The following is a 15,313-nucleotide window of genomic DNA, read 5'->3' on the forward strand; positions in this document are numbered from 1 at the left end:
AAACTCATTTATGAATTCTAATTGAATTTTGGTAGTTGTTCAGCTTTTCTATATATAAAGTCATGTCATTTGCAAATTGAGAAATTCTTCCTTTCTAATCAGGATGCCTTTTATTTCTTTTCCTTGCCTAACTGCTCTGACTACAACTTCCAGTGCAGTGTTGAATAGAAGTGGCAAAATCAGGCACCCTTGTCTTGCTCCTAATCTTAGGGGGAAAGCTGTCAGTGTTTCACTATTCAATATGATGTTAGCTGTGGATTTTTCATTACTGTACTTTATCATGTTAAGGAAATTCCCTTCTATTCCTGAATTGTTCAGTAATTTTACATGACTGGATTTTGCATTTTGTGAAATGCTTTTCCTGAATCAAGATGGTTGTGTGTGTGTGTGTGTGTGTGTGTGTGTTTTGCCCTCATTCTACTAATGCAGTGTATTATATTGATTGCTTTTCTTATGCTGTACACATCTTCAATTTCTGGGATAAAGCCCACATGGTCATGGTGCTTTATCCCACTAGATTTATGTTAATTTGGCTAGGAGTTAGGCAGCCATAGGTGCCAGAGACTTCAAATTCCTCTAGTATCCTTGTTTTTGTCTCCACTATTGACAAAACACTAAACACTCCCTAAACACTCCTCCTCAAGGAGAGTCTGTATCTCTCTTTCTGCTGTAATCCAGTGTTGTTGGCATGTTGGCAAGCTGTGGGGTAGGGGTGGGAGTAGGGATGGGGGAGGAGGATTCTATAATCTTCCAATTAAATCTCAGTCTTAGTAGGCCTATGTCTAGGGCAAATGTTTATTGGGTGGTATAGCTTTTTCCCAAGTTCCTTGCCCTATACTCCCTCCTCTAGTTGCAGCATTCCCAATCTTTTTCCTTGAATCCCCCCCAATCCCATCTCTTTGACTCTTTTCTCCTCCTTAGTGAGACAGGAAGGTTAGAGGGGGCTAAAGTGGGAGGAATGTCCTTACCTCAGCTAGCATAAGACTCTAGAAACTCTTTTCCCCAGGAGAGTAGGCATTTTTGGTGGAGAAGACTCTGGGTGTATTTCACAATGGTTACTCTTCTTCCACTAGAGCTCTGAGGGAATATTTCTCAGGTCGCCACCACGCAAATCCAAATGGGTTTCTGGATCTAATGACAATGGAAATGTGGGGGACTCTTAAGACTGTGGCCCCCCAGGAGTTTCTCACTCTCAAGACAGTCCACACAACCTTCAGCAATTTATCAAAATGAGCATTTAAATCTTTCTACCAGTTTATGGCTTCAGTAATTTCTGTTCCTGGTAAGCAGATCTTGGCTGTATCTTTCTGGATATGCCTGTCTCTCCAGATTTCAGTGTTGCAATGTGCCCACCAACCTCAGTTCTCAGGAAGATAAAAGAAAAGTCACTGATTTTCAGCCTGTCCCAATTTTTCTTGTTGTAAGGATACAAGCGATCACTTGCAAGCTGTTTACATGTCATAGCTGAAACAGGAATTCCAAACAAGTTTTTGAATGCTAGAAAGTTGAAGATTATGAAATGCAAACAAAATCACAAAAGTTCTTTAACTGCTCAAATGTTTAAATGCTGAAGTAATGCAACAGCTTCACAATAAGTACTCCAGTGTCAACAGAAAGAATATCAGGTGTTGTCTGTGCAGAATTATGCAGAAATGCAGAATATGGGCAAGATAGCCAACACTCTGCACAGAATCCATTACACTTTGATTCAACTTTGAATAAATTGTTTGCACTTTTGCACATCCACCATAATTTGCATTTGTATTATCTCTATGAAAAGCAGTACACTTCTCGTTAACTCAATAAGTGAGCAGCAGCCTTCTAAGCAAGCCTTTTTCACGAGAAAAACATACAAGCAAAGGGATTTTTTTTTCAGTATTGTGATTACTTGCAACTTGGGCTGTGTTGTAAAAAGACAAGGCATTTTACATCTTTAATAATCTCTGTAATAGTAAACAGAGCCATTACATTTTTTTTATAGTTGCAGCATTTTATCCTGGCACTTAAAATTTGTTTGCAATTTTAGTATCAGAAAATACTCCTGGTATGTTTGATCAGTCATTTGTGCTGAAAAGACTGATAATGATGATACACAATGTGGACAGTCATTACAACTTCTGCTGTGATTATTTTATTTTCATCCGAATTTGTTTTAATTAGAAAATGTATTTTATCTGTTTATAACTGAGATAATCATATATCTCTTAGGTTTAGCTGTTAATAGATACTGGTTTATAAATGACTTTCTATCAATTTTTCATATTGAATGAACAGTTTCATGCTGTGGAAAAGGTTTCAAAAGGATTTTTTCCTCATTTAATAGATAACCAATGCTCTGAAAATTAATCATGAATTTACATTTGCATTTGGGATTCAAATACTAGATGATAGCAAACACCACAGAAATTGAAAATATTGAATTTGATAGTCTCATGGCATCATTATTATGTTTGTCACTGATGAGGCTAAAGTTATAACAGTAAATTGGGGTTGAACTGTAGAAGTTGTAACAAACTAACAATAAATTGAACTTTGATATGTGATGTGGAAAAGGTGAACATCATGTATGGCTGCGAGAGCTGTATTCGCAAGGAAGAACCTTCCCAAAGAAAGCCATAGCTGATCTCATACAAGGTTTTGGGAAGCCTGGTTCAAGGATTGGTGGATTTTCAGAAGCAGGAGTGTTTATGGATTGATAGACTTTCAATTGTGTTAGTGTGATCACTGAAATAAGGCTGTTATTGACTGGCATACTTTCAGAAGTATGGTCACTAGAGTGAGGTATCTGCTGACTGACTTGTCTACAGGCATGGGATAGCAACAAATTGGCTGACTTTCAGAAGCTGAAGTCTCTTTAACTTGCTAACTGTCAGAAGCATGGCCACTGTTGATTTTCAGAGCATGTGTACTGATCCAAAGTAATCTCTAATTAATGGTGATTACTTGCTTACAACTTGAGACTTTGACAAAAAGAAGTTTTTTCCTTTCTTTAATATGGAAAAGAAGACTCTCAATTCTTATTTACCTTTTCCTACCCCCACCCTGCCCCCCAACTTTGGTCTTTCCTCAGCCAAAAGTATGAGAGAGACTATAAGGGATTGTTTCGGTCTTTGTAGAGATACAATTTTCAGCTAGCATTGCCACCTAAGTCATTTAAGTGCCAATTACTGAAGCAGAAAAACAGCTTCAACTGCTCGATTTTCATTATTGGGAAAAAGCACAACTTATTACAATAAGGGTGACCTGACAAAATTAATACAGGATGCAGTTCAAAATCATTCAATGTGAGACATATCCAGTATACACAGGATACCTGGCAACCCTACCTTCGAGTCAGCTTAGCCTTCTCATTCACCAACCTTGTTTGCTTGTGAACACCACGTCTTGTTTCTAATACATTATCTTGTCTCCTGTTCTCCATATATGCTATCCCTGCTTGAGTTTGGACTCTCATTCACCTATCATTTGAATTACCATAGCCCAGATTTCTAGGCATCAGTCTATACAGCTTTAATACATACTAAATACACCCTCTATACATCGTTGCCAGAACAATGTTCCTTGCTTAACATTTTTAACTCACTCCATCAATTTCAGGATAAAATCCAAACTTCTTTTCATGGCAAATAGGCCCTTTGTTATCTGGCCTCTGCCTTCTACTCAGACTTTAACATCTGCCATTCTCCTGCTCATTAGTTCTATACTTGAGTTTCCATAAAGGTGTCATGGTATTACTCACCTCTACCTCTCCTATTTGGAATGCCTATCTCATCCTCTGGAGAGTTATCATTCTTTCAAAACCTGGCTCAGGCATCATTGCCTCTGGAAAGCTTTCTCGGATGTCACCAGATTTCCTTGGTTACATTCAATCTCTCCTTCATCATGTCCACATCTCAACAACATTCTTGCACTGCAACATATTGTCACAACCTATCTATTTGCCTGTTAAAACAACCACACTTACATACAGTGACATAATAATTTGCTTTACTCATCTGATAGTCCTCCATTCCCTTTCCTCCATTCATGGCTTCTTGAAGGCCTGTGACTTTTTTCTTAAAATTCCCAGTGTGCAGTATAGTACCTGTCCCAAAGCTGGGACTCAAACCACCAACCAACCAAACTACTGAGTTGCTTATAAATTACTCCTTTTGTTTTCTTAAAATTGTTTGACACTAGAGAACACCAAGTAGGAAAAACATACTCTTTATTTCATGAAGTGACTGATGTACCTTTCAATATTTTGGCACATATGCTAGATTCATTAAACTACGTTTGACAGCCCCTTCTGTGAATTTAGAATGTTATTAAATATATATGTATATTAAATATAATAGCTTTAAACTTGAAAATCGCTTATTTTTCCATTTAATATACTTAAAAGATGACAGCTCACAGTATATAGCATGTATAATTTCATGATAAATGACATCAGAGCAAAAAAAGTAATTCTGAGAACAGAATTAAAAATTGTGTAGAAAATTTCCAATTCACAGCAATTACTAGAACAAAGGAAGAGAACAGACTTTTATTTCTACTTTTAAATAAAATCCATGCACAAAGTTTGACATCAAGTCAGGAAAAGGACAAACCCCAGAAAGTGAGAGGTAGTTTACAATTCATTTTTACCTTTCATTTGGTCCTTTTCTCTAAAAATGTATAATTTCTTTGACCACATCTTTTATATACTATTACAATGTCAGTTATATAAAAAAAGTATTAAGTTTACAGTTTAACAGGAAATCCAGTGCACACTTCCCCTCATCACCCAGATGTTTATAACAATTACATATGATATGCAGCATGCGATGCTGTAGAGAAAACAATTATTCTACAAATGCCCGAAGTCAATGTCTCCAGTCAAGAATTATTCATTTTAGGTTATTATAAAGTGTCTGATAGGACTGAACAATTTCCACTTTTCTCATTATCTATTACATAGGTTTATCCTTGGAATTTATTATTTGATGACTAAATCATAGAACGGCTTTTCATATCCATTACATTTATTACATCACTTTCATGTATTCTGATGCTTTGCTTTCAGAATTTCACACATGCAAACCTACTTTCTAGGGGTTCTCTTCAATATGAATTTTATAATGATTAGTAAGAGATGACCTGTGATTGAAAAGTTTCCCACATGTATTACATTCATAGGGTTTCTCTCCAGTATGAATTCTCTGATGGGCAATACGTGATGAGCTTTGTCTAAAAGTTTTCCCACATGTATTACATTTGAAGGGTTTCTCTCCTGTATGAATCCTTCGATGTTGAATAAGAGCTGAACTTTGGCCAAAAGATATCCCACATTCTTCACATCGATATGGTTTCTCTCCTGTGTGAATTCTCTGATGATTACTAAGGGATGAGTTACACCTGAATGTTTTCCCACACTCATTACATTTATAGGGTCTTTCTCCAGTATGCATTCTCTGATGTTGAATGAGAGCTGAACTTTGTCTGAAGGCTTTCCCACACACTTTACATTTACATGGTTTCTCTCCAGTATGAATTCTTTCATGAATAATAAGTGTTGAGTGGGAACTTAAGGCTTTACCACATTCATTACAATTATAAAACTTCTCACCAGTATGAATTATTCGGTGTCTGTTAAGTCGTGAAATAGAAGTGAAACCTTTTCCACATTCATTACATCTATAAGGCTTTTCTCCAGTGTGAATTCTTTCATGTTGAATAAGAGATGCACTCTGACTGAAGGCTCTCCCACATTCACTACATTTAAAAGGTTTCTCTCCTGTGTGTATCCTCTGATGATAACGAAGGGATGAACTAGACTTAAAGGTATTGCCACATTCATTACATAAATAGGACTTCTTTCTGGAATTCATTCTCTGACATCCAGGAAGGGATGTGTTGCAACTAGATGCCTTTCTACCTGGATTATATTTATAGAGGTTTTCTCCAACATGGATTTTTTGATGTATAAAAAGGCCTGACCTTCTGCTGAAGGATTTACCACATTCTTTACATCTATAGGATTTCTCCACAGTGTGTGTTCTTAGGTGTTTATAAAGGGATGTACTGAGAGTGAAGGCTTTCCCACATTCTTTACATACATAGGGTTTCTCTCCAGTATGAGTTATTTGATGTTGAATAAGAGCTGAACTTTGGTTAAAGGCTTTCGAACAGTCTTTACATTTAAATAATTTCTCTCCACTATGGTTTTTCTCATGTTTACGAAGGGATGAAGTATTAATGAAGGTTTTCTCACACATACTACATTTATAACGTTTCCCGGCTGTGTTGATTTTTTGTTGATTAAGTAAACTGGAATTCTGTTTGAAGCTGTTTCCTTGTATTTCACATTTTGGTGGGTTTTTTTCTCTGGGAACCATCTGTTGCCTAACAAGGACTGACTTTGGGCTGAAGTTTTGGCCAAATTCAGTATTTTTATGTTTTCTTTCTACAGTGAGGATTTTTTTGTGAGTGACTGAAACTATCTGAACACTTTCTTTTTTCTTCTGCTTTTTCTCCAATCTGTCTTCATATTTGCAGGGGTTTTCTAATTTGAAGCCCCAGGGTCCATTCCTTTTGGATCTTTTCGTTATCAGCTCCTGAAATGAAGAACCTTGTGTTTGAGTTGACTTTGTGGTTTTATAACTGTTCTTCCAATCTGGAAGGGAAAGAAAAAACTGAAGATGTTTCATGTGATACAGCATTTGGCTACTGAGACTAAATGTATAGACTGAATATTGATGGTATTTAAATAAGGTCTTGGTATATGGCCAAAAACAGTAAGAAGAAAAACTTAGGAGATTTAAGCGGTACAGAGAAACAATCAACAGGAGTTGAGAACAACAGGGTGGAGAAAAGATTAAACAAACCCATTTAAAGAGGGTGAGTGTAAGAGTGATCAGAAGAATTGGCTAATGGAAAATGGAGAAGAGGGATTCAAAGGGGAGCCATGAATTGGAAAAGGCAGCCTGGGATCAGAGTCCAAAGCCCATGATAGAATCCTAAATTATCTTCATGACATTTTTCTTCTTTGTGTAATCATTCCTAATCTGGAAAGTCTTCATCCCTTTTCCCTCATGCCAAATTCCTTTGTATCCTTCAGATTCAGTTCAAAAGTTAACTCTGAGTCCCTTCTTGACTGTGAGTTTCCATAGTGCATTCCTCTTATTATAGGCACTCACCACAGTGTTAAAAAATATATATATATATTATATATATGTAATTATATTTATCTATATCTAAATATTTTCACTTTCCTTTTCTACCCTAATGTTCTCTGCAAGCAGATTAGCATGCCCTATTAACCTACAGATCCTCCTAATGGCATTTGAATTATACACAAAATGTTTGTTTTGTTAACCTTCCTTAATAACTTATATATACCTAATTTGAACAATGTCAAATAATCTCAATTACTTATATATTAATTTCATACACACACACACACACAGACACACACACAGACACACACACACAGACACACACACACACAGGATTCAAGCACTTGTTTGAGAAGTTGCCTTCCAGGACAGTACATTATACAAGCAGTGGGACGGTTTCAGAGCCAATTCAAACAGGAAGTAATTACTGAAGTAATCTACAGAGGTGCCAACAGGTAGGCATGAAGCCAAAAGTTGCAAGATAAGAAAGCAGCCTTGCTCATTTATCAAGCAGGAGATGCTATGCAAGCAGCATAGGAAACAGTCAAAGATCAATAAGACAGGAATAAACATAAAAAGGTGAAGAGGGCTAACATGATAAGGTGGTAAAAAACAGAATTAAATTCAATAAATTTTAAAGTTGGGTAAGGACACAATTCATTGAATATTAAATTCTGGTGGGGAATAGGTATACATATATTTTGGCATTTTCTCCTGGGCTAGAGTAACCATTTAAAGGGCTGCTTTGCAACTCACTGTATTTTGAGATTCTTATCTGACATTCACTTTCTCACCTGTTTACAGATTCTCTCTGCTTGGTGAACATAATATATTCTGCTTTTCTCTTTTCTTCTACCAGTGTTAACTTCTCAGTTTCCTTCATGGGTAACTTTTTCTATTTCCACTTTAAAATTGCTTTCCCTAGGGTTTGGGATTTTTTCCCCCCACTCTACACACCCTCTCTGACTAATTTTATATGCACCCATCTTTACTATTTTTTTTAAGGCACTGATATTTGCCAAGCCAAGCAAGTGAGAATAACACTCATTTTAAAATACATATATAGATAAGTATCAATACATCACTCATTAAATTAGGAACCACATCTTCTGGAAGAGACCATAATGTGCATTTTGTGTAATAGCTCTTTTTCACTTAGCCAATCACAAAACCTATTTGCTCTCTAATCTTTACTCTTTGTTGTAACAGAAAGAGGAGTTTTTTATTTTCTGTTCAACATCTTTCAATTTCCTTGTCCATCTAAGTCTTGCTTAAGTGATCCAAATTTCAATAACATTATTTGGGCACAAGTGTGGGAGGCAGTGGTAAAAATGGAGTACTTTCCCTGTGAACATCAGTCATTGGTTCCAGATTATTACACGAGCTGGGAGGAAGTTGGCAAGATTCCAAAATTTTGGATTGTAGTTTATAAGGCAAAGTTAGAGACCCTGCCTTAGGTCTGTATGTAAAGACTGCAGTTTTACAACCAACAACTTTACTAGAGCCCTGAGCACTGGGCTCGGGTACCTAAATGGTACTCTGTTTCTCATGCTTTACTGTTCCACCATAGACTCCTAACTAGTCTCCCCACCTCAAATCTTGCTGTCAATTCAGTCTCCACACTGTAGCCACAGTAATCTAAAATCCACATCTTACCATGTTGCAAACTTCTGTAAGATCCTCCAACTTATCTTCAATGATTTGTATATAAGTAAGGTCCAGAGTACTTAACATGGTCAACAAGGTGTTTCATGATCTGGCCTTCATTCGCCTTGGTACTCATCTCCCTCCCCTGGTTGCTTGCCATGTATGGTGAACTACATGCAGTTTCTGGAGCACTACATTTTTTTTCTTATTTTGTTATCTTTGCATATGCTGGAGACATCCTTTCCATTCACAAATATTTATTAACTGCCTACTATGGACCAGGTAATGATCCACAACTGCTGAGCCTGTGCACCTGGAGCCCGTGCTCCGCAACAAGGGAAGACATCACAATGAGAAGTCCGCACACTGCAACAAAGAACCCATGCTTGCTGCAACTAGAGAAAGCCCGTGCGCAGCAATGAAGACCCAACGCAGCCAAAAAAGAAAAAAAGCTGAAGAACTGAAAAAATTACTTAGGCATTGTAATACTAGAGGGCAAGAAAAGGAAGAAAAGCAGAAGAATATGGTGGTCCAGAAGCCAAAGGAAGAAAGTACTCCAGTGAGGAGGCAATGATCAACTTTGTTAAACAATTTAAGAATTAAAAACTTAACCCTGATTGTGCCAAGATGGAGACTGTTTGGGATTTAATAACTGCTTTTCATGGAATAGTAAGGAAGAAAGCCCTACTGGAGTGCACAGAAGAAATAATGGGAGGTGAGAACATGGAGACATCAAGTATAGAAATGCTTTTGAAAAGTTCTGTTTAAAGGAGAATAGAGAAACAGGACATGGGGAGTTTTTATTTTTTAATAGAAGTAATTATAGCTACAAGGGTCCATACCAATACTGGGAAACTCACCTCAACTCTACTTCAAGTGCCAATGCCTTAGTCCAGAATGGGACTAATAACTTAAAACAGTCATGTTTCCCAATGAAGGGGACATGAGTCCTGGATTATGGACATCCTAACTGTTCTTTATGGTCTGCTTAAAGTTTTCTGTAGGTCTAAGATATGCCTCCTGAAGTGCAGTTCAACTTTTGCTCTCTCCCAGAATCAAGCCTGGGCCTGAGCTAACTCATGAACAAGGTTATGACTTAGGTCAGAAGTTTAGAGAACAGGTGATTTTGCCAATGACCACCACCCTGACTAGTTCCTGTCATTAGGTCTAGTTTCTCCTCCCTTGGTGCTTATGAAACTCTGTCTCTCTTCAACCTTCTCTCCCTAGATGATTTCATCCACTCCCACACCTCCTATCTGAATGACTATCCTGAGCCTCAAAACACTTTACAGAGGTATTTCCAGCTGCCTGCTAGACTCTTCATTTGAGTATTTTTCTTCAAATTCAGCTTGTCCAAATCCGAATCCAGTGCATTCCTTTCAAATTCTTTTTGTGTTTCCAAGTTCTGAATTATATCATAACTTCTTCAGCTCCTGTGCCATGAATTCTTAGTTTCATCTCAGAATCTTCTCTCCCCTGCATTCCAAGTCTAGTCAGTCATCAAATTCCCTTGAATCTCTTCACTAAGATGTCTCTAACAACCATCATTAATACATCCAAGTTCAGGATCTCCTTACTCAATAGTGACTATTGCTATTGACCTTCAATTTGATCCTCTGACCCGTTTCTCACCTTTCTAGTATTACATCCCACTGAATTTAACCTTCTTACTATATAGAACTCCTCTTATTATTTCAAAAAACATTGACTGCTCCTTATTTAATTCATTCATCAAATACTTAAAAAGCACCTACAACATGTCAGGCTCTATCTTAGGCATGTGATCCAGAAGACATTCCAGATCTGGTAATGAAAAGAAACAGTTAACTTCTTTAAGGAGCTCTCAGTTTGGCATTAGAGACAAAAAAGGAGAAGTGTGATAATTTATACAACAAAAACACAAGACAGAAATGGATGAAAATGTGAGCTTACAACAACATCCAAACTACCCTCAGATAGTACCAAGTGCAAGCTGGGAAGGCGTACAAGTGGTGGCCAGAATTTGGGGGAAGAAATGTCTAAAATGGGATTTTAAAGGAGTAGCTATAGATGAGATGGAGGGATAGTGTGAAGGCTAAAGGCAGCATCAAAATCTTTGAACCCAAGCCAACTTTCCAGACCTATATCCTTCCCACCTTATCCTACAGGTGGTCAGATTCAAAATTATTCCTATAAAAATGTCATATGCATTTGCAGTCTCATAAGGTTTTCTAGAGTCAGAGAATTGAGGGAGCTATATGCTGAGAATTACACACAACAGCACGATGGGGGCAGAACTACACATCTGTAAATGTATTCCAGAATGCCTGTGTTGGTGAAAAAGAGAAATGCTGTTTTAGAAATTCTGTTGTTGGTAATTCTGATTTTTAAAGCTTTTTATTATGGAAGATGTTCAGCATGTACAAAAGTAGAGTGAATTGTACAATGAATTGCCAAGCCAGCATCAACAATCACTAATGATGTTTCATCTATTACCTTATTATGGGTTGAATTGCATCACCCAAAAAAGATATGTTGAAGTCCTAATTTCCAATAACTCAGAATATAACCTTATTTGGTAAGGTTAAGTAACTTAAGGTTAAGTAACTTTGCAGATTCAATCAAGTTGAGATGAGGTGATTAGGGTAGGTTCTAATATGACTGGTGTCTTTATAAAAGGGAAATTTGGACACAGGCAAGCACAGAAAGACCATGTCAAGATACCCCAGGGGAACACCAAGTGACAAGAGAAGCAGAGACTGGAGTGATGCAGCTGCAAGCCAAGGAACAAGGACCACTGGCCACATCCAGAAGGTAGGGAGAGGCAAGGAAGGATTCTACCTGGAGTTTCAGAGGGAGCATCGTCCCACAAAACTGTGAGACAATAAATTTCTGTTGTTTAAAGCCACACAGTTTGTGGCACTTTGTTGGAGCAGGCTGAGAAAATTAATACAACTCCCTTACGTCTCTTTCATTAGCATATGCTAAAGTACGCTAATTCCATATTATATCATTTCATCAATAATATTTCAGAACACATTTCTCAAAGAACTCTATTTGTAAACTCTATTTGTAAACATAACCACATATTTTTATTATAACCACCAAAATCAACATTATTGTTTGAAGTTATTTTTGCCTGTAAGGTATTAATTACATGTTCTTCACCCAATTCCAATGTGGTGGTGGTGGGAGGGGCGGTTTCCACATCAATAATAAGCAATTCTTGGATACCAACTGGGTGTCCTCAATTCAGCTCAACTCTGACATTATCTACCTGGAAATAGCATCATATCCCACAGGTTAAGGGTTCAGTCCTACAAGACTGCCCCCTGCCTCCCTCAGACACCAGTCACAAGCCCAGGTTATCATCTGTACTTCTGACCAACTGGCTATAAATCAGAGGTTCCCATGACCCCTTCTTAGGTTTGGTTAATTTGCTACAGTGGCTCATGGAACTCAGAGAAACATTCTGCTTACTAGATCACCAGTTAATTATAAGAGGATATAACTTGGGAACAGCCAGATGGAAGAGACGCACAGGTCAATGTATGGGGAAAGGGCATGGAATTTCTAAGCCTTCTCTAAGTACACCACTCTCCCCAGATCTCCACATATTCACCAACCCAGAAGCTTTCTGAATCTGTCCTTTTGGGTTTTTATGGAGGCTTCATTATACAGGCACGATTGATTAAATCATTGGCCACTGGCAACTAATTCAACCTCCGGTCCCCCTCCCCTCCCTGGAGGTCAAGGGGTGGTACTAAGTTTCAAACCTCTAATCACATGATTGGTCCTGGCAACCAGGCACCATCCTAAGATAGGGTCCAAAAGAAACCTCATTAACATAACAAAGACACCTTTGTGGCTCTCATCCCCTAGGAATTCCCAGGGTTTTAGGAGCTCTGTACCAAATATATATTTCTTATTATAAATCATAATATTTATATAAATCACTAAGGATCTTTATTCAAGCTGCTGTGATTTAAAAGTATTTGAGATAATTTTTCTTTGTGACTAAGCCAACAACCTGAAACACAATTAGGGTCATTTGTTTCATTTTGCTTTCAATATTTATGGAACACTTTTTCATTTTTGTGTAATCTTGTTTTGTAATTTATAAAACATTTTTTTTTTTTTTTGTGGTACATGGGCCTCTCACTGTTGTGGCCTCTCCTGCTGCGGAGCAGAGGCTCCGGACGCCCAGGCTCAGCGGCCATGGCTCACGGCCCAGCCGCTCTGCAGCATGTGGTATCTTCCCGGACCGGGGCACGAACCCATGTCCCCTGCATCGGCAGGCGGACTCTCAACCACTGCGCCACCAGGGAAGCCCTATAAAACATTCTTATGGTTCCAAAGTCAACATTATAAAAACAAGGTACCTTAAAAAAATTCTACATTCTATCCTTGTTCTCTCAATCCTTTTTCTTTTTCTTCCTTCACCTTATAGGTAACCATTTTTATACATCTGCTTTTATCCTTTTTTTTTTGGCTTCTTTATTTTTTTTTTAAATAAAAGCAAATATACACTTTTTCTTTCTTGGTATCTCCTCCTTCCTTTGATAAAACTCCTACTCTCACTGTTCTGTTCTGCACTTTCCCCTACTTAGTAATATTATCACCCCACAATGGAATTTACAGAGTTCTTCCTCATTCTTATTTACAGTGAGAATTCCACCATGAGAATGTCCCTCAGCTTATTCAACCAGATTCCTTTGATGGACAGTTGGATTAACTCTAAATGTAATACACGAGGACATCATATGGGTACACGATAAAGGTACAGCTTTAAACCAATATCCATATTGCTAATTAGAAACCATAGCATTTATAAAATTCTAGCCCAAACTGGACCCACTGGGCTAACATTATCCAAAGCCACATACAACCAAAATCACCTCTTCTGCCAGCCAAGAAGAGAGCCAGCTGAAGGCCGTAGAACTACTCCTTAGAATGAGGAAGCTCTTTATGTACTGACATGGAAAGAGTTTCAATATATATCAAGGGAAAGGGGCAGAATAATGTGTGCTGTATAATATAATTTGAGTGGACAGAGAAAAACAAGAAATATTTGTTTATATTTGCATAGAAGAGCTCTCCAGCTACTGCCTCCTTGTCACATCTCACCTTGTCGTATCCCACACATATTTATCTCCTCCTGCTCACTCACCCCTCATGGGCTCCATTCTGGCTTCTGTCCTTACCACTACTCTAAGGCAACCATGACCTTCATGTGACAAAGGCAAGATGCTCTCTTCAGTCCCCACCTAACTTACCTCTCAGCAGCATCTGATAGTGACCCCTCATTTTCCTTCAGATGCTCACTACCTAAGCTACAGTGACCCTGAACTTGCCTCCAAATTCTTCTCATGTTCCACCAGCTTCAATCTCCTTTGTGTGCTCATTTTCCTCTACCTGATCTTTAATCCTTGGAGTTCCATAGGGTTGAGTGCTAGGCCCCTGATTCTTTTCACTCTGTACTCTTTCCACAGGCCAGCTTCATCTATAAACATACTCTAGGCAAGACTTCTCTACTCTCCATACCTAATTATACAAAACCCAGCTCAAAACAGCAACTTGAGTGTCTCAAAGACAGCTCAACTGAATTTATGATTATTTCCTCCCCCCAACCTGTATAACCCTTTTGTCTCTGTAATTGGCACCAGTTCTGAATCAAAACTTTAAAAGGCATCCTTCACACCTCTCCCTCTGCTAATCAATTACCAAGACTTGTTTATTCTGCCACCTAAATATGTCTCAAGTTCATCTCCTTTTCCCTACCTCTACTGATACCATCCTTTATGAGACTTGACTTCAATGACACTAGACTCTTGAGTTTCCTTCTATAGTACACCTTACCCTTGTCTTCCCTACGGGTTCATTTCTCTCTGCCTAGCCATGAAATGCCAGAGTTCCTCAAGATTGAGTCCTAGGCTCTTTCTTGCTCTTGCTGTACTCTGAATCCACTCCACAGGCTAACTCAAACTCAACCACTGTTTCAATTATCTTTAGTGACAGGGTCTCCCAAATTTACATTTAATGCCCAGGGTATATTATAAGGGGTGGAACTCCAAATCAAACAGGCTATTTGACATCTCCACTTGAATAACTGGGTCAACCAAAGACAATTTAAGTCATCCAAAACCATATTTATACCATCCCCCAAATCTGATCTCCTAGCACCACTATCTCAGTGAATGATATCACTGTCCATCCCAGAACAAACCACAAACCAAGCACGCATCCTTGACAACTCCATCTCCTCTATCTTCCATATCTAAACCATCTCCAAGTCCTGTTGCTTTTATCTGCCAAATATCTCTGCAACTGGTTCCCTTTTTTCTGTCTCCATCACGACTACCTAACCAAGTCATTCATACATTCACTAACTGGAAGCTGACTCTGACCAGGCACTATTTTAGGTACTGGGGACATGGGAACAAATGAAACAGACAACCCAGCATGAGGGAATTTACAATCCAGAGGAAGAGCTGATAATAAATAAATATGTACTCTTTGGCAGTAATAAGTACTCTGAGAGAAAATGA

General features: G+C 38.1%; 1 protein-coding gene across 3 annotated transcripts in view; it reads right to left on the reverse strand.

Annotated features, from left to right (window-relative positions):
* Positions 1-15,313, reverse strand: part of LOC308616537 (dual specificity protein kinase CLK4) — a 63,737-nt gene that overhangs the window by 38,076 nt on the left and 10,348 nt on the right. For all 3 annotated transcript variants that reach the window (XM_081232832.1, XM_081232831.1, XM_081232833.1), the window contains one exon: positions 4,711-6,637. In XM_081232832.1, the coding sequence (XP_081088958.1) occupies positions 5,073-6,637 (1,565 nt within the window). In that variant the 3' untranslated portion in view covers positions 4,711-5,072. Of the gene's footprint in view, positions 6,638-15,313 lie in introns of those variants that run through there.

The sequence above is a fragment of the Mesoplodon bidens genome (genome assembly GCF_964165515.1).
Source record: "Mesoplodon bidens genome assembly, chromosome: 4".
NCBI lineage: Eukaryota > Metazoa > Chordata > Mammalia > Artiodactyla > Ziphiidae > Mesoplodon > Mesoplodon bidens.